Source organism: Rhodnius prolixus, unplaced genomic scaffold (genome assembly GCF_049639745.1).
Source record: "Rhodnius prolixus isolate KJV_2025 unplaced genomic scaffold, Rpr scaffold_2, whole genome shotgun sequence".
NCBI classification, from domain to species: Eukaryota; Metazoa; Arthropoda; class Insecta; order Hemiptera; family Reduviidae; genus Rhodnius; species Rhodnius prolixus.
In genome coordinates, this window is record NW_027411592.1 from 64,928,927 (window position 1) to 64,951,521 (window position 22,595).

The following is a 22,595-nucleotide window of genomic DNA, read 5'->3' on the forward strand; positions in this document are numbered from 1 at the left end:
AAAAGGGGCTACTTACTGCTTGCATCTTTTTGAATTCGGAAACAGGAAGTGTGGCTGTTGCGTCAAATATTTTTTCAATATAATGTTTTTACCGGAAGTACCCTTTTGGGGGGGGCTTCCTAAGTTCGGAATGAAAAAATGATTTGTTACTGTGCTTTTTAAACAGTATGCACAATGGTAGTAAGAACTTTCTTAAATCCGAAGTTCTCTTTGTTCGCTTAGAATCCTTGAGGATGTGTGAGATAAGAGGATTGGCATTCTACTCTGTGCTTTAGGCTGCTGTATCTCGTGAATTTTAGTTAGTATTAGTTTTTTTTTTATTTCAGATAAAAAATCTATTTTCAGCTTCGGTATTTTTGATAAAAATAAATTTGTAAAAAAAAATATATATATATTTATATTATTAGGCCACCACAATCCTGGCACAGAAGTTATAGGGTGGTGTTGGATAGGCCCCTTCAGCGTAGATTAGGTCAGTCTTTGATTATGCAACAGTTGACGGCACAAGAGATTTGATGGTCCAAATTATTTCGTAGCGTTCTTCGAATTCAGCTTGCAAACTGATCTAGTCAATAATTATTTTTTTCTCCCTCTCTCTCTCTCTCTCTTCTTCTCTTAAGTTGATGTTCTACAAAATTTTTGGGTTTTAAAGTTTTTGACCGGAAGTAACCCGGTTTTTTTTGCGGGGGGGGGGTTGTGCCTATCTGAGACTTCGTGGATCGGATGGAATTTACTCCGAAGTTCCAATCACATTTTCTATTCTCTCTTACCCTAGTGGGCATTCTCTCGTAAGTTTTCAACTGACCGGAAGTAACCCGGTTTTTGGAGTCTTGAGTCTTCGTTGATCGAATGGAATTTACGAACTGCGACAGTATTAGATTAGATTTAAATTTATTATTTATTAGGGAGTTACAATCACATTCTTTCCAAGTTTTCAAAACAACTTCCGGTGATTTACACAGCCATCTTTGTTTTTATTTCCTTTTAAAAAAAAAACACTGTGCAGCAATACTTCCTTTTTTTTTTCAATGAAAGAGAAAGATTTAAATAAATCTCTCACCCCGCAACATCTGGTTCTTCAACTTTCTCATCCTTTTCTGCTGTCGTACGTCACCCACCCAAAAATGACGTCAACAAGTTAGTGACTTAAACTGGCTTCATATAGTAAAAACTTGGAAAAACAAAAAAGAAAAACTCGCACAATGGAAAAATCAAAAGTATTTACGCAGTGTAAATGTTCTTAGCTATCGTCTTTTTATAGTTCAATGAATTCTGGGTCAATATTTTTATAAGTATATATAAATATTATCACTCCATTTTATTTTTGGTTATTTATATATATATAATCGTATATATATTTGGTTATTTATATATATATATATATATATATATATATAATCGTATATATATATATATACTGCTTGAATACATAAACTTTGACTGGGTGGTTGTTCTATTAACAGAAATAATATACGATTCTAAAAAACTTATCGAACAGCTAATAAATTTCTTACTACCTACTTCTGGTCCCTAAGTTGTAGAACTATAAAAAGAAAATGGCAACCTAGGGTTTTTTGTAATTTATAAAGTATTTTATTTTATTTATTTATTTATTTTTGTGGAAATATCAGCTGGCTTGCATTCAAAGATTTCTCTGTCGCGCATAGTAGGAGCAGCGTATATTTTTTGCACAACTTATTATTATTTTTGTTTACTCTATTTTAATTAAAAATATTTAACTAAATAAAAGTTTTGGTGTGACTCGACTCAGTGTCTTTAAACTGCGTAATCAAATAACTGCGTAATGGATAAAACAGCAGGTTGTGTGACGTTGTCTCCTTAGAGGTTGTGACCGGCTAGGGGAGAGAAAGATCCCTCTCTCTTAAGGGACGGTATCCTTGCGGGTGCCAGATAGCCGTAGCTATCAGATACGAGATCCCTAACCAGCCTCAACCAGTAAAATTACCTTAAGGGTGCCTCTGGTGGGATAGCTCACTGGTGAGAGGAGGGAGGGTCCTGGAGACAATCAGGGAGCAAAAATAAAATTCTCTCTGGTGCTTACTGAACAAACAACAGAATACCTTTACTTAAGAAAAGATTGGTACAGAAAAGGAAAATTACACTAAATACAAAATAATAATAAGGAAAATATAAGACTCACAGACGATAACATATTCAGGTCGAGCGTACGGTAGAGAATGAATCTCTTTTTTTTTTTTTTGGAATGTTAGCTGTAAATAGCACATCGGTCTTGCAGTTCAAAGGTCAAACTTATATTATGCAGCAGGCTGCTGCCCTCTATGACTATTTTTCGGTTACAAAGTTAGAGGTATTAGGTATCAAGAACGACGTTCTTGTAAGAGAAATAACGTTATAAGAGAGATAGAGAAGAAAAAAAGACTAATTTTTGACGCCCTCTTGGATTTTGCGTCGTTTACGTCTAAGGTCCAGAGGGGGTTTACACAGAATTCCAGGAAAATTGTTGGAGAGAATCCCCCCCCCCGAAGTTTGGGGAAGAACAAACTGGTTAAAAATATAATTAAATAAACTATAATTGCATCAAACATTTGTATTTCTTCTGATTGAGACTTCTATTGAAAATTAGATTTTAATGAGGCTAAATTTAGCCGAATAATCATCACTAATGGCGTGAAAATTACTGATATTAAGTAATTTATGCATTTTCTAGGAATTATTAGAAACGTTTTTCCTCCTTCAATCTGGTGAGTTATCCCATTCTTTGTAAGAAAAACTTGGCGAAAATCTGACAATATTTTCATTTAAACTAATTTTAATTTTCCAATCTGCCTTGTGTAATCAGTTTTTAATTATAATTCTATCTAAATCATCTTAATACTTCCTTAGTGTGATGTGAAACACCCTGACTTCCTGTTGAAATCGGTAGTGAGTGATTGATTCCCCCTCCCCAAAAAAATGATGACGCAATCCAATCATCCACCATGGAGGTGGTAAGTGCACCGACGACCGCCAATGGCGGTAATCCATCCCCGAGTATGGTAGATAGTGCGCCGGTGAGTGAAGAAGAACCAGAACTGATAGCCAGTAGTGATAGTTCGTTAACCAGTGTGCCCAGGACAAAGCGTCGTCCAAGGCTGTGGAGTCTTGGCGAGCATACCAGCGAGAGCCTAGTATCTCCGCCGAACAGCAATACGACAGCGTTGGATGTACCAAACGTTGGTGCTAATAGCCGACGTTCGTCTATAGCCACACTGCGGGCTGTGTATGCTCGTCTTCATCGGCTGTATCTATCAGGTAGGCCTGTGATGTTCAGCTAATTTTTGTAAAATCAAAACTAGATAAAGAGAAATGTCTTCTTTCTTTTTTGGGCAGTCAGGGTGACGTTTAACAGATTCTGACTGGATGCGGTTAATATCCATGCTTTTATTGGTACTTCATTTTATGTTTGGAAAGGGTCAAGTCTGGAATGGGGGCGGCAAAATGATACTACAACTGCGTGGAGGCCCTAACAGAGACAGATTGGGCACTTACTTACCTTTATTTACTTAATAAGTTAGATATATGGAATATATGTATATATATGTGTGTAAATGAGTGAGAGGGAGTAATGCGCAGTATCTCGAAAATTTGGAGGGGAAAAAAGACAACTTTTTGCAAAACATCTAGCATTGTTTATTGAAATAAAAACGGAATTCCCATAAAACTTGTCCCATTCAAAAATGGTGCTTTATCAAACAGGAAATATTTGACAATAGAATGAAGGAGACATTGTGGTGAAATTGCCAACTAGAAAGAAGATGAAGGAGGTATGAAAATTGATAATATTGATTCGTTTTTATGTGAAACAAAAAGAAAATTAAAAAAAAAAATTGAATTTTTGTTTGTTTAACGAACAATTTTATTATTATTTTATTTTCTGCACTCATTAATGAGCATAATGAGCACTAAGTTAACAGTCTAATCCGTAAAATAAAGGCGGTTAAGAGACTAGACCCGCAATGCTAAGATGTATTGTTGGTTTAGTGGGTTCGATTTCCCCGGTCTAGGCTTAGGATTTTATTTAATGGTTAATATGAGAAATTTATAGTAAAGTACGTTAGGCGGTTAAGAGACTAGACCCGCAATGCTAAGACGTATTGTTGGTTAGTCGTAAAATTAATAAAATTAATAAATGACAACATACAACACATATAGGCAAGGTTGGTTTAGTATAACCCAAAGTATTGATTTCTACAAAATAAAAAAAAAAATAAATAAATAAAATAACCTGATGTATTGTTTGCCCACCACCTGTTTGTATCATTACAATAAATTGTTTATCTAATACAATCATCACGACATATTTTATGTCATTATGTGTACACTGATGATTTCAGACATTTACTACGTAATCGACGAAAAAAAATAAAGAAGAAGCTCTTAAATAATTATAACGAATTATTAGATGGCGACAAACAGCTGATTCAATTATTTTATTTTGTTTTTCTTTCCCTCCTTTTTTTTTTAGAGAGAGAGAGAGTGAAGATTCAAGAGGGTAATAACAGATTTGATTAGATTTAACTCGTAACTTAATATTGAGCATAAATTACAGTAACTGGAGTTAACTGGAGAGGGTAAAACTTTACTGAGTGGATAGACTAAACTGGAGGCGATGTTTTAGTAGTAGGAGAAGAGTGAAGTGAAGCCAGAACCGTGAAGCCCAAAACCATGAAGCCCAAAACCATGATGCCCAAAACCATGAAGCTTAGAGCCCGTGAAGCCCAGAACCATAAAGCCAGAACCATGGTTTGGCTACCTCCTACTCCTTTCGCAACCACTTTTGCCACCCCCACCCCACACACATAAACTTTTGAATTTCCAAATTACACTGCAGTTATATTAAGAGCTATTAAAAATCGGAACAGCTAATTTTAATTTTCCAAAAAAAGGAAAACCCCCCTATATTGCCAGAAATAATAAAAAAACTTATTGTGAACAAGAATATGGGGTGTACCTCTACTGGTTGTTGGCCCCCCTCCCTTTGCGTGACTAAAAACAGTTTAAAAATTGTATATATATAATGTTATATATATATATATTATTTTAGCTTATATTATTTGTGCGTGATTGGGTCACTAAAAAACTTAATTTGCATATTATAGTCACTAAATATCCACTTCTGTGTGGGTGGGGGATGTATGAATTTCAACTAAATTAAAATGGCTGTTCTTAGAAAGTATATATATATATATTATAGATTAATATATAAAATATTTTGCATAATTAAGTTTTTATGTCTTCCCCTTTATTTCTTGCAATTAGTGGGAGCGATCGTGTCAAAATTTCCACCCTTCCGCCGGAAGTATAGTATGTTGTTCCCCCCAGTTTTTTTTTTTCTTCAATTTTTCGTCCTTCCTTGAATCCATGGAATTTTAAGTAATTTATATGATCCATAAAATGTTTTAATCCATTACTACATCCAGGAACGCCTGGTGGATAGAAAGGGTCCTAATACAGTCGACTCTCGATAATTCGAATTTTCCGATAATTCAAATTCTACAGCTGCTAACTTCGGTAAATCAAAAAAATTCAGTGTATTTCGATAAGCTGGATAACTCGAAATCCTTTACCCTTAACAATAGTGGGAGAGTAGGCTCTATAATTCGAACGAGGCCACCTTCCCCTCTTTATAAATCGAATTTCCCCTAGTAATGTTTACTTCTCATTTTACGCTTATTGTTCATTTCCTGCGTAATGTTTCCCTCCTTTCAGCCCACTTTAACTTTCCAGTTCTCTTTCTTAGTTTGTCACGATGGGAAGTACGTCTCCCTTACTCTGTCCGACAAAAAAAAAAAAATTATCGCGGCCGTGGAAAGTGGTTCGAAAAGAAAAAGATATCGCCAAAACTTTCAATATTCCACCATCAACGCTTTCTACAATTCTAAGTCACTTGACTAAGTCAGGCCACATTGAAACAAATAACTGTTCTTCATTTTCTTAATTAGGTACATATGTATATTATTATTTATTGAAATGTTAATACATATGTAATTTTTTTGTTCTTTTTTATCGTTTTCATTATTTTTACTTTTTTACTTGAGGCTATATATCTCTAAAACTTAGGTAAGCTCATACGTATTTTCAATATATACGTATGTACATACATATATACATAATAAAAACTCTTAATAATGCGAATTTTTTTTCCCCCCTTCTTGATAATTCGAAGTCTCGATAATTCGAATTTTTCTTGTAGTCCTTTGGATTTCGATTTATCGAGAGTCGACTGTATGTTTTGATTTACAAGCAGCAAAAAATAAAATAAAATAAATAACTTGAAATCGATTGCTCCATTGTTAGGCGGATCCATCAAACACCAGAAAGAAAATTAAACAAATAAATATTTTCTAAAGTGAAATGCTTCAGAAAAATAAAAAGATATATCTACTTCGCCTATATACTGGCCAATTTCTTATCAAGGCCCAATGGCCTTGTAAACTAAGCAAACGTATTCAAGGAGAATATTATATTGAGTTCTCATAAAGTTAGTGGTGAAAAACATGTTAACCAAACTATTATCAACTATAGATTATAAAACTTGATATGATATATTACTCATGTAAATTCCAGCAAGTTTTTATTATATGCTAATAAAATACATATGTATCTTCGTTTGTTTGTTTGTTTTTTTTTTTTTTTTGAACAGCTGTTTTCAATTTCTACTTTTTTTCTTACTTTTATTTGTTATTAGTTCATTTTAAATTCCTTGGTCTAATTTTTTTAGATTAATTTTCCAAAATCATTTACATTGTTTGCTTAATTTAGTTGTTATATTACTTAGTACCTATCTATATAAAAATAAGGGGCATTACTAATCCTTGCTTTGAACCAAGATCTCTTCAAAAAATTACCTGCTACACTCCATTGATATCTCTTGCTTAGGATATTTATTGGGACAACTCCTGTTGTTGAAAGAGGCTTTCGATTTCCGCATCGATAGGCCTCAAGGGCGGGACAGGAAAAAACCTGCGCTAAGTTAGTCTAATTCTCATTCAGTAGTAGCAGGATATCAGGAGAAAATGGCGATTATTAGTAGATTACGAGTAGTGCTTCAGCATTCATAAAATAATAACATGAATTCAATCATTTAAATATAGTTTCAAATTTTGAAGAAATGTACATTTATTGAATCGATTTCTTTTAGATCTTATTATTAGTTATTATTTATTTATTATTAGCATTTATTAGGCGCCAAGATAGCCGAGCGGATAAGAGACTAGACCCGCAATGCTAAGATGTATTGTTGGTTTAGTGGGTTCGATTACTCTAGTCTAGGCCTTGGATTTTATTTAATGGTTAATATGAGAAATTTATAGTATAGTATGTTAGGCGGTTAAGAGACTAGACCCGCAATGCTAAGATGTATTGTTGGTTTAGTGGGTTCGATTCCCGGTACTAAGCCTTGGATTTTATTTAATGGTTAATATGAGAAATTTATAGTAAAGTATGTTAGGCGGTTAAGAGACTAGACCCGCAATGCTCATATGTATTGTTGGTTTAGTGGGTTCGATTCCCCAGGTACTAGGCCTTGGATTTTATTTAATGGTTAATATGAGAAATTTATAGTAAAGTATGTTGGGCGGTTAGGAGACTAGACCCGCAATGCTAAGATGTATTGTTGGTTTAGTGGGTTCGATTCCCCAAATACTAGGCCTTGGATTTTATTTAATGGTTAATATGAGAAATTTATAGTAAAGTATGTTTGCTAGACACCTCCGTCCACGACACCTAATTTGGTAGTTGGACGTAAAGCCTGCCTGGAAAAATAGGCAATTACTTTACTTTATTAGCTTTTAAAAATGTGGGAAATTTCTCCAGAGAATTTTCATTTTAGCAGTTTTCTGGAACGAATGGAGAAATTTCTGTTCTTCTCTCTCTCTCTCTCTCTCTCTCTCTCTCTCTCGTATTTTGTACGGTTCTAACACCTGAAATTATATTTAGGGGTATGAAATTTCTTTTCCACAATTTCGAGTGGAAAGAATAACAGCCAATAGAAATATATGCAATTGTAGAAAAGGGTTTCTTACAAGTTTTCTGAATCTAATTAGAACTGGGTTGTGAAACTTAGTCTTAAAGAACATGAATTCCCCCCCCCAATGGGTTATAGCGGAGGGAGCCTAATTCAACAGAAATATTTTTCAGTAACTTCTGAAGATGCAAGAAAATTTACTTATTAAAGAAAGGTCTTTGTAAGCAATTTTATTGGCTATTCTTATTGAAAATAAAGGTTACTCCAGTGAAGGGGAGAGCCATGGAAGGAGGGAGGTAATCTCATGGTTAGACACAAATCAATGACATAAGTGGAACATTTGATTGGATAATTTAGATTGGCCAAACCGCACACACTGTGCGGTTTCCATGTATTTCATTGATTAGCATTGGATTGATTGATATAATCCAAACATGATTTTCTTTCTTTTGTGATATGTTCGATTGCAATCAAAAGAGAAATGGTAACAACCAATTTAGATAATAGTAATAATACGGAACGTTGACCTGAATCCATCAAAGGTGATTGCAATCAAAGTTGCAGTAGAAGGGCATGATTTTGGATCTCTTTTTTTAATACTATTTTATCCTGCAGTGTATATAAACCCATGCTCATAATTATGCCTGCTGTAATATTTTAATTTGCAGTCCAATCAATTATTGTTTTTTTTTTTTTAATGAAATTTCATCCATCTGTTCAGTTTCTTCACCAATGCATTCTGGGATGGTTTTATTGCAACTGAAATTGCAAAAAAAATACCACGGTCAAATATCAGCAGATATTCTCATTGTAAAACTACAATGCTTCAACTATTTATTATTGAATCTAAGAATTTTTATTTCGTAATCATTCCTGGGAAATTGTGTAATCAAATACAAATATATTAAAGATACATTAAAATGCAATAACATTTTTTTATATATTTTTTTTTCAGTTTTTTTTTAAAGTCATGATTCTACTAATAAAAACCACTTTGATAACTATTTTTTTTTTAATCCTGAATTATACAATTGCCTTCTGTACATTTATATTTTCTTCTAATTATGGTAAGTAATACAATCGTTTAAATTTTCTTAGACGTCATATTTCTTCTCTACCAATTTTGATAGTACATGTTTTTTTCAGGTCTTAAACAGATTAATTCCACCAATATTTCAGCATATACATATAAAGTAAATTTAGGCGCCACGGTAGCCGAGTGGCTAGAAGCGAGACCAGTAAAGCTAATATGTATTGTGGTACTGGGTTCGATTCCCGGTCTTAGGCCTTAATATTTATTTAATGGTTAATAAAAGAAATTTATAGTAAAGTATGTTAGGCGCTTAACAGACTAGACCCGCAATGCTAAGATGTATTGTTGGTTTAGTGGGTTCGATTCCAGGTGTCTATGTCTTGGATTTTATTTAATGGTTAATATGAGAAATTTATAGCAAAATATGTTAGGCGGTTAAGAGAGTAGACCCGCAATGCTAAGATGTATTGTTGGTTTAGTGGGTTCGATTCCTGGTGTCTAGGCTTTGGATTTTATTTAATGGTTAATATGAGAAATTTATAGCAAAATATGTTAGGCGGTTAAGAGAGTAGACCCGCAATGCTAAGATGTATTGTTGGTTTAGTGGGTTCGATTCCCAGTTGGTTGGTTGTTCGTATAGACTTTATATTTTGCTTATGTATAACGTATTTCGCTTAGTTTTATAACGAAACTTCTTCTATTATGTTTTCACAGTGTTTGAGTATGGTGGTGGATCGTACGTCTTAAAAACTCGTCTTTCTCTTTTTGCCAACACGTATAGATGTGTGTCATTATCAGTGACTGATATCGTACGATAATGTGCTATTTATGTAAAGCAGTTGTGGCTGTATTGCGGGCTGTTGAATTATTTAATTAGTGAACCCATCTCTAGTATCTTGCTTTTACCCTTATTACTTGCCCCGTCCATAATCCTAGGATTGTTGATGCGGATGTTTGTGACTGATATCATACGATGAAGGCGCTACTTATGTAAAAAAAAATAAGTTGTGACTATAATGGAGGCTGTTATTTAAAATAATTTAATTTCTGAACCCTACTTATAACATATTTCTTCTGCCCTTATTACTTTCCCAGTTCATAATCCTAGGATTATTGGTCCCGAGGTTTGAGGGTAGTGACTTAAAATGCTGAAGCAGCGTATTTTCCAGTTAAGCACAATGTGTTGCTTTATTCTTACTTTCAAGTTTGCCCTACTTAGCTGTTGAGGCAGTAAATCTTTTATATTAAGTTAGTTAATTGGATTAAAAACTTTACATTTTCTTTTACAGACCCTGGTACCAGCGATGGTGGTACTGTCACAACCAATTCGCCAGTAAATAAGCGAAGGGTGTTCAGTGGGTAAGTAGCAAACAATTTTAATTATATGACTAACGAGTTTTAATTCACAAGAATCTGAATCAATTCACAATTACGTTCAAGGCTGAAAACTTTATCTCCTTCGGGAACATCGTTGTGTGATAAAAAAAAAATTGTTTAGTCAAAAAACAACTATCAACTGAAGATTCGTGATTCATATTCCCCTTTCTCCCTTGGGAGATTTTGTTTTTTACGTTGATAAAATATTTGGAAATGATATGTAGACTAAAACAATGCAATTCGTATCAGTTATACAGCTAAGTTTTCTCTACAATTGAGTAAAGAATTCATTAAAATCTGATGGATAGAAACAGAGATATAAACGTTTGAAATTTGAGGGTATTTGAAAACCTCTAAACTTTAACCTCCTATATCTCGTTAACTATTACGACTAACACAATGCAATTCATATCGGTTATAGAGCTAAGTTTTCTCCACAATTGGGTAAAGAATTCATTGAAATCTGATGATTACAACGAGAGATATAAAGGTTTGAAATTTGAGGGTATTTGAAAACCTCTAAACTTTAACCTTCTATATCACGTAAACCATTATCACTAAAACCATGCAATTCATATCGATTATAGAGCTAAGTTTTCTCCACAATTGGGTAAAGAATTCACTAAATTCTGATGGATAGAAAGAGAGATATGAGCGTTTGAAATTTGGACCAATTTAAAAACCTCTAAACTTAAACCTTTTATATCTCCTAAACCATTATGACTAAAACAATGCAATTCATGTCGGTTATAGAGCTATGTTTTCTCTAAAATTGGGTAAAGAATTCATTAACATCTGATGGATGGAAAGAGAGATATAAACGTTTGAAATTTGGACCAATTTGAAAATTTCCAAACATTAACCTTGTATATTACCTCTTAAACCATTATGACTAAAACAATGCAATTAATGTCGGTTATAGAGCTATGTTTTCTCTAAAATTGGGTAAAAAATTCAATAAAATATGATGGATGGAATGAGAGATATAAACGTTTGAAATTTGAAGGTATTTGAAAACCTCTAAACTTTAACCTCCTATATCTCGGAAACCACTATGACTAAAACAACGTAATTCATATCGGTTATAAAGCTAAGCTTTCTCTACAATTGGGTAAAGAAGTCATTAAAATCTGATGGATAGAAAGAGAGATATAAAGGTTTGAAATTTGAGGGTATTTAAGAACCTCTAAAATTTAACCTACTATATCTCGTAAACCACTATGACTAAAATAATGCAATTCATATCTATTGTAGAGCTATGTTTTCTCTAAAATTGGGTAAAGAATTCATTAACATCTGATGGATAGAAAAAGAGATATAGGGTGAAGGGACCAGTAATTGACTGGGCACCAGTAATTGACATACCAGAAATAAACTGGTATTATAAGGGATATGAGCCGTTTTTAGTGGTGATTCTTTCAATTTCGTTATTGAGAAGCCTTTGGACAGCAGTTCCAGAAAAATATTAATTATTGGAAGGTTCCTTGGTATCAGTGGAAGGTTATTTGTGTTAAAAGTTCAAAATCAAGGAAAAAACAAGCCGTTGCTAAGGAGGATTGATAAGAAAATAATTTTTCTTTTTTATTATTTTTCGTTTATTTGTTCATATATTCGTGTGGTTATCAATGTTCTGTTATAATTAGTATTACTTGTAGATTTCATTTATGTAGTTTTTTTTTTAATTATAAGAAGCATTGAGGATTAAAATGGGGCTGTCAATCACTGGTCCTTGAAACGGCAATCTGCCCAGTAATTGACATGTATGGCAATTACTAGTCCTACAGCTTTTTTGTTTGAGACCAGTGATTGACATCCTGGGAAAATGGTAAGATAGGTTGATAAATTTTATTATAATTAAAAATTCAATACATTGTAAAATAAAATCATTGATAAAAATCGGCAAAATAAATAGTAAAACTTCCAACAAAATATGTTTAAATTAATGAATTAGCAAATGTACGCCTTATTTCAAGAGGGCATGCAGAATGATTATTCTGTACAGAACAACAATGTATGAACAACAAACTGGAATAGTCGAGATCGCCGAACAGTTTCACGAGGCCAACGTGACTGATAAAAACGACGCCCACTTATCGGAGTTTGAAAGTCTCTCATTCTCCCTCAGTTTTGGGTCCTTGCCACATGCCAAAGAAGAAAGGGAGGAAATGGCTGAACCATAGAATTCCATCAAATAAAACGGCCAGGGGAAAAATGAAGCTCCCTCAAGAGAAGTACCAGGTGCGAAATTAAACATAAGTGGAGAAGTTGGTGACTTAGTGATGTTACACATTACTTACTTTTTAATCTAGTTTTTTTTTCATTGATGTTTCATTTATTTATTACTGTTGTAAGTGCGAATGCTTACATCCTAAGGCGGGACGCGATTAACGTGCACACAGTGTATATATACATGTGCCCAAGAGGTAACTCAGTAATAATAAACAATCAAATACTGTTTAGATGCAGAAAGTAAGAATGAATTACATTCAGATAGTTTGGTTTCGAGGCAAATGACACTGGCAGCACAGATTGTGGAAAATATTAGCGAAGCGCTCCAAAAGAAGGGAAGCGTAGGAGAAATTTTGTTCACTAGAAAGCACCAACAACTCGAACCCAAAGACGCGTAGATGCCATCAGTAGCAACGTTACAGGCGGAATGGATAAAACAAGGATGTGACCACATAGTCTAATCGGAAGTAGAGAGTTTGGTAAAGTGAGAACCAAAAAAAAAATTCCCAAAAAGAGGTTTAAGTAACAAAATATTTAGCGGAAACTTGAAAGGATAAGAGAGCGGAAGAGTTGAGAGAAAGAGATAAAAGCGAGCCGACAGACATTGTGTACGATCTAACAAGTATGTTAGCTAATATCTCCTTGGTACTATTGAAAGTAAGGGCTGTTCTTCAAATTACCTGTCTTGGTTTGGACTTAATTAAAACTGTCCGGTAGTACAGTTGTGTAAGGGTTGATCGTCAAAAACTGCATAAAAAAGAGTAACGATGAAAAAATATTAGATTATTTAGGTTTGCCTATTTAAGAACTGATTGTAATTAATTATGAATAAGACTAATTTTTGTTATAAATCCAATTGAAAAAGTGATTTAGGTGATTTAAGTGATTTATTTAGATTTAAAAGTGATTTTGAATCCATACCTTATGTCGTTTCATGAATATATTTGTATGTCAATTACTAATCCCACCCCATGTCAAACACTGGTTCCACCGAAAATTCGGTATGTCAATTACTGGGTCATTGACATATTTACAAATAAAGTCATTTTTGGTTGACATAAAGATCGAATTTACTGCATTTAAAATATTAATAAAATAAAGTACATCCTACTGGAGCGGTACAATTTTACAACCTACACCTGGAGCCAAAATAACGGAAGTTATTCCTATCTTAAACTCGAATTTTTTCTTAAGCAGTCAATTACTGGTCCCTTCACCCTAAACGTTTGAAATTTGGACCAATTTAAAAATCTCCATACTTTAACCTTCTATATCACGTAAACCGCTATGAAAAACCATGTAATTCATATCGGTTATAAAGCTAAGCTTTCTGTACAATTGGGTAAGGAATTCATTAAATTCTGATGGATAGAAAGAGAGATATAAATGTTTGAAATTTGAGGGTATTTGAAAACCTCTAAACTTTAACCTCCTATATCTCGTAAACCATTATCACTGAAACAATGCAATTCATATCGATTATATAGCTAAGTTTTCTCTACAATTGGGTAAAGAATTCATTAAAATCTAAAAGGTAGAAACGGAGATATAAAGGTTTGAAATTTGAGGGTATTTGAAAACCTCTAAACTTTAACCTCCTATATCTCGTAAACCATTATCACTGAAACAATGCAAGTTATTTTTATAAATATTTAAAATATTGCTATTGATCTGTCTTCAAGTAAGATTTACTGGTCTTAGTGACCTAAAAGTGGAAATGGCAACAGTTAATTGACCTTGAAGTGAAGAAGAAAGCAATATTTGCAGTAATTGCATTATGCTGATGTTAGCGGTTTCTATTGGGAAAAGAGGCATTCTTTGAGATCGGCTATATAATGAGATAGCTCGTATATCATCTTCGCTCCGTTGCTGATAACGCATCGGAATGATAATTCTAGTCTCTGATTCAGATCCTTTTTATAATGACGTATGATATATAATTATGTTTTTGTTTATAACTATTAGGATGTTGATAATTAGGAATGATTTATTATGAAATCGAGCAATGAGTTGTTGAATTTGAGTAATGAGTAGTCACACAATTTGGGCTAGACAAAAAGAGTATTATAACGAGCGTATCAAAAGTTAATAAATTGTTTTATCAAAAGAAGTACTCAATTTGAGATCACATGTCCCATGAAAAAAGGTGGCTTTCCTCAAAATAATTTCAAAATAAATACACTTAGAACTGTCAAATAGATTTGTAGTTTGGTGGGTTCAAATAAGTTTTTGTAAGTACTTGAATCCGGTTCTAGGATCTTGTCTAGGATTGTAAGAAATCAAGTCATCGGTGAAGGACAAACAGATTGTGGATATATTTTTTTTTTTTTTTGGAAAAGCTTTTGTAACTCAAGTTTAACTTGAGGAGCTTTATGAACCAGTCTCAAGATCTTACCTACTTTGGGTCTAACTTAGACTTCTTGGCAAGACTCGATTTATGAGCAAGACTATTCTAATCAGCTCTAAATTCTGTGAGGGGGTGGTTGGGCCAGTTAGCCCAATAGCTTTAGAGGCTCCTCAAACCAGGAAGACCACGATTTGGATGCCAATATCCTTGGCAGGATGTCATCCCAAGCAGTACCTCCCTAAGTCTTGAATTGGCCCAAAGTACTGGCTAGCTGAAAAGTTGGACAACTCCTGAGGACTAGAAAATAAAAAAAAATACAATGCCATGATCCTTAATAATATCAGGAAATTAAAGGAATTTATGGATTACGTGGCATTAAAATAGGAAGTTGACAGTGGATTTTCTTTTTTTTTTTTAAACACCATTGAGGTATTCTCCAGGTGTTCCGGTACAGATTCGAAGTAAGTTTTTTTGGAGTGATGGCAGGCAACTATTTCCTGGACTTGTAAACATCCTCTTGATCCAAGAAAATCATAAAATCGATGAAAATAATTAGTTTTCAATTGAGAAAAAAAAAAACTCTTTTAATATTTCTAATTACAAATACCTTTGGTATTTTAGCGATTAGAGATTATACGCTAACGATTCGTTATCGTTTCTTCCGGCCAATCAGATACTGATAGTCGTCACTAAAATTTATTACTAAAGATTATTCGCCGAGCGGTAGTCACCGTACGCTGGGATTCGATCCGGGGATCTACCTCATATGAAGCCGCGCTCTTAACCACTAGACCAACACCCACCTCTTCGGCCAGCCAATTTCATTTAAATGGTAATTTAATGGAAAACTCCCTTTCTCATCTTCGCCCAGGAAGTGCTCTAAAATGTCACCGGAAATTATTTCAAATCTAAGTTGTAGACTAGTTAAGTTTAAAGAAGATCGTAGGAGCTATTTTCGTGAAAATCTCCAAGAAAAAAAAAAAAACTTGAATAATTTATTTGCAGTAAATTGGCATTTCCTGGTTGGTTGATTTTTTTTTACCTCAAAATCTTATTGGATTCGACTGTGGCTCCTAAATCAGGATATCAGCTTTGAACTTCCTGTGGATAACGCATGCTTCTTTGCTGACCCACTAATTTAGGCCCTTTTTTGGGGGGGGGGAACCTCAAAAACTACGGATATTTCAACACCTATTAAAACTAGATATCGAAATTTGGACATGATTCGTAATACTTCTTCCTGTCCAACAAAAGTAACAGGAAATCGTGTGAGTATTTCGCTTCAGTATTTTTTTTTTTGCGCATCAACAACTGAGGTCATTAGCGCCCGGAGCTTTTTCCAGTGCACTGCCGGCCTCCGGACAGTGTTCTCTCGTTACAGACAACACTGTCCATCACCGGACAGTGAGCTGTAAGAAGCTCCTAGGAAGAGAAAATCTAAGGGTCAGCAGCTGGATTCGAACCCGGGCCCTCCGCGTGGGAGTCCAGTATGCTAACCTCATAGCTAATCCCTTCCCTCTTCAGTATTTTATTATTAGAAATAAAAATCTGAACAGAGAGCTAAAAAGTTTCCTTCCAGTTGATTAGATAAAAACTAATACGAGGACAGAGCCAATGAACCGGTTCATTGTTCCGGCCAATTGTCACAGGAGTTTTAATACGTATCTATTAAACACAGATTAACTGGAATAGTTAATATGGAGCCCGGTCACAATGAACGGCATGTTATTATTGGAGCACGCGTAGACTAAAAAAAAAAGAGAAAATTAAAATTTATAAATTACCGGAAAGAAATTGGCCACAGGAAGTGGACTGCCTGAGATCGCGGTAACTTCCTCCTACTCTCCTGTATTTCGTGCGGGGATTTGCGATTTTGAGTTTTTCACCGGAAGTATCCGTTCTGAGATCGTTGGAAGAAAAATACGCTTCACACCGGATATAGTATCCATCCATCCGGAAGTACCACATTACGGACGTAATTTTTCCGGCTTAAAGATTTTCTTAAAACGTTATTAAAATAAACTTTATGAGCTAATCGTATAGCGCTTTATTTAGATTTATAACTTCTTAATTATATCATTTTTGTTTTCCTTAGAAGATTTCTATTAAGGGCGCAGCTTTGAAACAGGAAGTGGGTGGGTTTTTCTGTTTAATGTGCCATTTCATTGTTATTTATGAACATACCACATGTAAAACATTAATACAAGATTTATATTCAAAGTTAAATTCTAATTTTAAATAAAATTTTGATGGTCGGAAATGCGTCTTTTCTTAATCGATTTTATTATTTTTTTATTTTTAGTTTTTAGCAACTTTTGCCGAATCCCAATCCTTACAATCCCAAATACTTTGAAAAAATCACCAGTGCTTCTCATTGTGTCTCCCAATAAAAACCTACTCAATGAACTAGCCAATTCTTCGTGTCCGATCTGATAAAATCGATCCATCCAAATATTCCGCAACTTCTTATCCTATAATCACAATCCTCTTCGTACAACAGCTTTCAAAAGCCTAACTTTAACCCAGTACTCCCAAAAGACGACTGAAACGCTAGTAGCCTCGCAATCATCACCAATTCCAACGCCATGATACCTCTAAATATCTTCTGCAATGTCATTTTATTCTAGGCCATATTCCAAACTAAAAAGTGATTTCTTTTTTCTAAAATGGTGTACCCAAAATGGTACTTTAAGTTAACTGTCCTTTCTTATTACACATTATTTAATGTAAAATTCATTTTCGTTTACGTTAAATACCGTTATGAGAAAAAATTCAGTGACCCCTATTCATAAGATCTATTTTTCCTAATCTCAGGGTACCACAAAAGTTCGCAATATAGTAAAGTAAAGTAATGCCTATTTTTTCAGGCGGGCTTTACGTCCAACTACCAATTAGGTGGTCGTGGACGGAGACGATTACAAATATATTTTACTATACAAATTCTCATATTAAACATTAAATAAAATCCAAGGCCTAGACACCGCGAATGGAACCCACTAAATCAACAATACATCTTAGCATTGCGGGTCTAGTCTCTTAACCGCGTAACATACTTTACTATAAATTTCTCATATTAAACATTAAATAAAATCCAAGGCTTAGACCAGGGGAATCGAACCCACTAAACCAACAATACATATTAGCATTGCGGGTCTAGTCTCTTAACCGCTCGGCTATCGTGGCGCCGCCTAAAATTTCTCAATATATGGTCCGTTTATGTGGGTAAAATTGAGTAAAATTTATGACTTCCGTCGGCTATCACGAGAAAGACTGTTTCATTTAAGAAGTTGCGTTTTTTTTGTTTCAATAATTAAGTACAATTTATTACTGTGCATTAAGTATTATATTAATTATAGATGACGTAAAGTATGGCATTTAATCTAGGCATCACAGGTACCATGATGGCAACCACCCTAATTTAGTATCATACTTCCTTTTAATTTCTCCCGTAATGTAGGTGGGGTGGGGTGGGCAATAAATCTATAATTAGCTATAAACTGTTGCACTTGTTTTATAGCATTATTAATGATTTAATATGGCCTGTATTTTATTAATGCTGGGCACGAGTTAACAGAAAACTTTACGAGTTTTAATCAAACCATTCAAAATTAATATTGAACAAAATTAGCTAGAACACCCTCGCGACTATTTCTTATCAAGTTTTAACTTGCAGATTTTTTTTTTTTTTTTTTTTTACTGGAACGTTTGAATAAAATTTAATTCTTTATCACTTTAGAGGGGCTCTATCTATCCCTTCTCTCTCAGAAGTACCCCTTCTTAATCGAATTTTAAGAGAAGAATGTTTTTCTAGTACAAGTTGTAGATTTATTTGTTTCTAATCACTGTACGAACTTGGCAAGAAAATCCCTAAAACACGGAAAATTCTAATCATTAAAGTGGCACTTCCGGTGGGTAGATTTTCACCAAATTTGGAAATTCGGTCTCACATTTGATTCTTATTAATATTATCAAGGTGGTAAGCCTGTACAATGAACAGTAATGGCACATTAGAGGTAAGTCTAACCACCACCACCCCGTCCAGAAGTGCCCTTAATTGATTGTTCTCGGGAAAATGTTCCAAATAAAAGTTGTAGAGCTACGTCAGAGCAATTAGCTCACCAAGTTTAAGAAAATCGAAGGAGTCGTTTTGGAGAAAATCCTTGAAAACTGGAAAATCTATTCAGTAAAGTGGCACTTCCGGTGGTTGATTTTCACGATATTTGGGAAATTCAGTCTCACATTTGATTCTTATTAATACTATACAGGTGGTAAGCCTGTACAATGTACAGTAATGGCACGTTAGAGGTAAGAGTAACCACCCCCTCGTCCTGAAGTGCCCTTAATTGATTGTTCCCGGGAAAATATTTGAAATAAAAGTTGTAAAGCTACGTGAGAGCAATTAGCTCACCAAGTTTAAAGGAAATCGCAGTAGTCGTTTCAGAGAAAAACTTTTAAAAAACTGTACTTCCGGTGAATTACGCGATTTTCCCGTTTTCAAGTTTAGTCTACACAAACATACCCCCAGACACAGTTTTGTAAAAAAAACTAATTTCTAACTCAGTGGGTACCTTAAAAAGGGGATATTTCCGGTAAATACGTAAAATAGCACGATTACAGTACTTCCAATATGTTATTATCGTGTAATTCTCTTTCTCTCGTTTTATCTAATGACGGTTTTTATTTATTTAATCAAATAATAAATTAAACAGCCTTTACGATTTGTTAAATAATTACAAAAACTAATTACTACAGTTGAATTAGCGATAGATTTTAGTAAAGTAGGTTCTAGACAAGATCCTTGACAGAGAGTGATTGGTTGGCCTAAGTATGTCGCCTAAGAGCCGCGGGTGAGTGTGAGGCATTACTCGCACCTGTAGCCCCATTATTTACCCCCAAATATGGCATGATCGTTAACATTTATCTAAAGCCTATAGCTGTGTATATAAGTTTATATATCGATGAAATATCGTACGTGCTTTGTGAAGAAAATATCGGAAAAAAAATAAAATCGATAAAGTACTTCAATTATTTCTGGTTTATTTGAAGGGTCCATAAAAACTAGAGGGTTTTTTTACTTTAACGAGTTTATTACGATTCGAATCCATTTAAAACATTGATGAATGAGAGCACAGGAAGTTAAAAATAAAAAAAAAAACGCTTAATGGATAAAATTTAGCAAATCCGGAAGTATCAGTGCGATTTTTTTTTTTGCAAAGAAAAAAAATAGTTTCAAGAAAATTTTCATGCAAGAAAAATCTTGCAAGTTAATGACGTAACTAAAAAAAACAATCCAACTTGTATTGATGTGCTTACACACTATATTTTATAAGGCTCGGAAAAACCTCATTAAAAAAACCTAATTTCCCGCAAGACTTTTTTGGCCCTGAATATCGTTTTTTGAAAACTTTTTAATCAGAAAATTATTGGAAAATTCGTTCCCTTAAAAAAAAAAAAAAGAAGACGAATGGATAATAATATTGCATCATTATTGGAAAAATTGAATTTTTCTACGTCACAAATAAGTCATGTTTAAACTTGATTTATATATTTTTAGCCTTCCAAAATACACCCCGCCCCCCGCCCCACACACAGTCGCGCTTACATTAGCCACATAATTAACTAACAGAATTCTTCTGACATTTCACTCTTTGTATTCCTATTTCTATTTTCTATACACTACCCCTGTCAGATTCCAGACATCATGTTAACTGTTTACACTAGAATTACCCGAATAAGATCAACAACCCAAACAAAAACGCCCAGTTTTTAACCATTCAACTATATAAACAAAACTGTTATAAATGTTGTGTTGTTTCTATTTATTCGTCTTCAATGTCATTTCAATGGCACTCCTTTTTTGCCCATTTGTTTGGAACAGGTGTGCCACTATTAACTTCGTAGAAACTAAATTGTACAATACAGTTGGCAATCCTTCTCCCCCTCCCACATATTTTTCACTTCTGTTTTTACTTTCTCTTATAATTCAGTATTAGGATTGTAGGAAATTTACTTCAAAAAAGTCGTAGTTTCTTTCTAATAAATAATTGTAGGAAGACAGGTTCGAACTTGGTTATTCACTTTTGATATTCACCGATTGATTTTTCCAAAATTAATAAAATTAGCCCCCTCGAAACCCCTCGATAAACCGTAAAAATAACAAGCAATTTCCTTCACGATTTCTCGAAAATGGCACCAACAATTGACAATAGTAAAAAGTTCTAAGTAAAGTAAAGTAATTGCCTATTTTTCCAGGCGGGCTTTACGTCCAACTACCTATAATTAGACGTCACGGAAGGAGACGACTAGCAAACATACTTTACTGTAAATTTCTTTTATTAACCTTTAAATAAAATCCAAGGCATAGACCAGGGGGAATTGAACCCACTAAACCAACAATACATCTTAGCATTGCGGGTCTAATCTCTTAACCGCCTAACATACTTAACTATAAATTTCTCTTATTAACCATTAAATAAAATGCAAGGCCTAGATACCGGGGGAATCGAACCCACTAAACCAACAATACATCTTTGCATTGCGGGTCTAGTCTCTTAACCGCCTAACATACTTTACTATAAATTTCTCATATTAGCCATTAAATTAAATCCAAGGCCTAGTCACCGGGGGAATTGAACCCACTAAACCAACAATACATCTTAGCTCAGCGGGTCTAGTCTCTAAACCGCCTAACATACTTTTAACCGCTCGGCTACCGTGGCGCCTAAATTGATAGTAGTATGATAAGGGGAATTCTAGCGCAGTTACGGGGGGGGGGGTCTACGTCAAAATTAGACTAATTACTACACTATCTCTTCAGAAATTTGTCTTGTATAACCACTCTCGTGTTAAGAAAAAAATAAATAAAAAATGTTTCCTATTATGCGGTGAAAGTAATCCAAAAAGATCGTATTTTAAGACGAAAGTCTGCAAAAAAGCATTATCAAGGAAAACAATGAGACAAAACAAAAATGGATCCCTTGCTCTGGAATACTAAGTGACCCTGTCTGTGCCCAGTAGCCAGCCAGATCTTGGCGGAAGTTCCCTGATAGTTGGGGTAAACATAGTTATATTTTTAGCATGCTCTCACATTAATCGTTATCAACGCTCAAGATAAGATGATGAATGATGAATCACTTAGATGAAGATAGTGGCGCTCCTGGTGGATGATGAATTCCCCAACCACTTGAATCAGTCATTATTCCTAAAATTCCCACTCCAGGGAATAACTTTAGTGCTCCACATGCGTAACAGTATCATCATATATCTTAATGACTTCAACAGTTGGTTTCGATTTTCCGATTCGATTAAGGTAAGACTTCTATCTACTAACTACTGATCTTTTTGTCTTGCTTGTCCGCAATCTTTACTTTTAGGTAAGGTTTAGTTACTGTGATGATGTCAAGTAGTTTACAAGTTCGGAGTTTTTTTTTCGTACCGGAAATCCGTTTTGAGAAAGTCACGATTTTAGAAAATTTTCCGCTTTGAAATTGTCCCAAACATCAGGGGAATTTCCCTCAAACATAAGTGATAATTTACTAAATGTAAATGCATGCGCGATGTGTACCTACTACAATAGTCAGTAAGAAACCAGACGCTAATACGGGAAACATTCGACCATGTTT

At 34.2% G+C, this 22,595-nt stretch overlaps 1 protein-coding gene across 7 annotated transcripts in view; it reads left to right on the top strand.

The window, feature by feature from the left end:
* Window positions 1-22,595, top strand: part of trio (trio Rho guanine nucleotide exchange factor) — a 570,361-nt gene that overhangs the window by 499,669 nt on the left and 48,097 nt on the right. For all 7 annotated transcript variants that reach the window (XM_074117039.1, XM_074117041.1, XM_074117040.1 and 4 more), the window contains one exon: window positions 10,310-10,379. In XM_074117039.1, coding sequence (XP_073973140.1) covers window positions 10,310-10,379 — 70 coding nt within the window. The remainder of the gene's footprint in view (window positions 1-10,309; window positions 10,380-22,595) is intronic.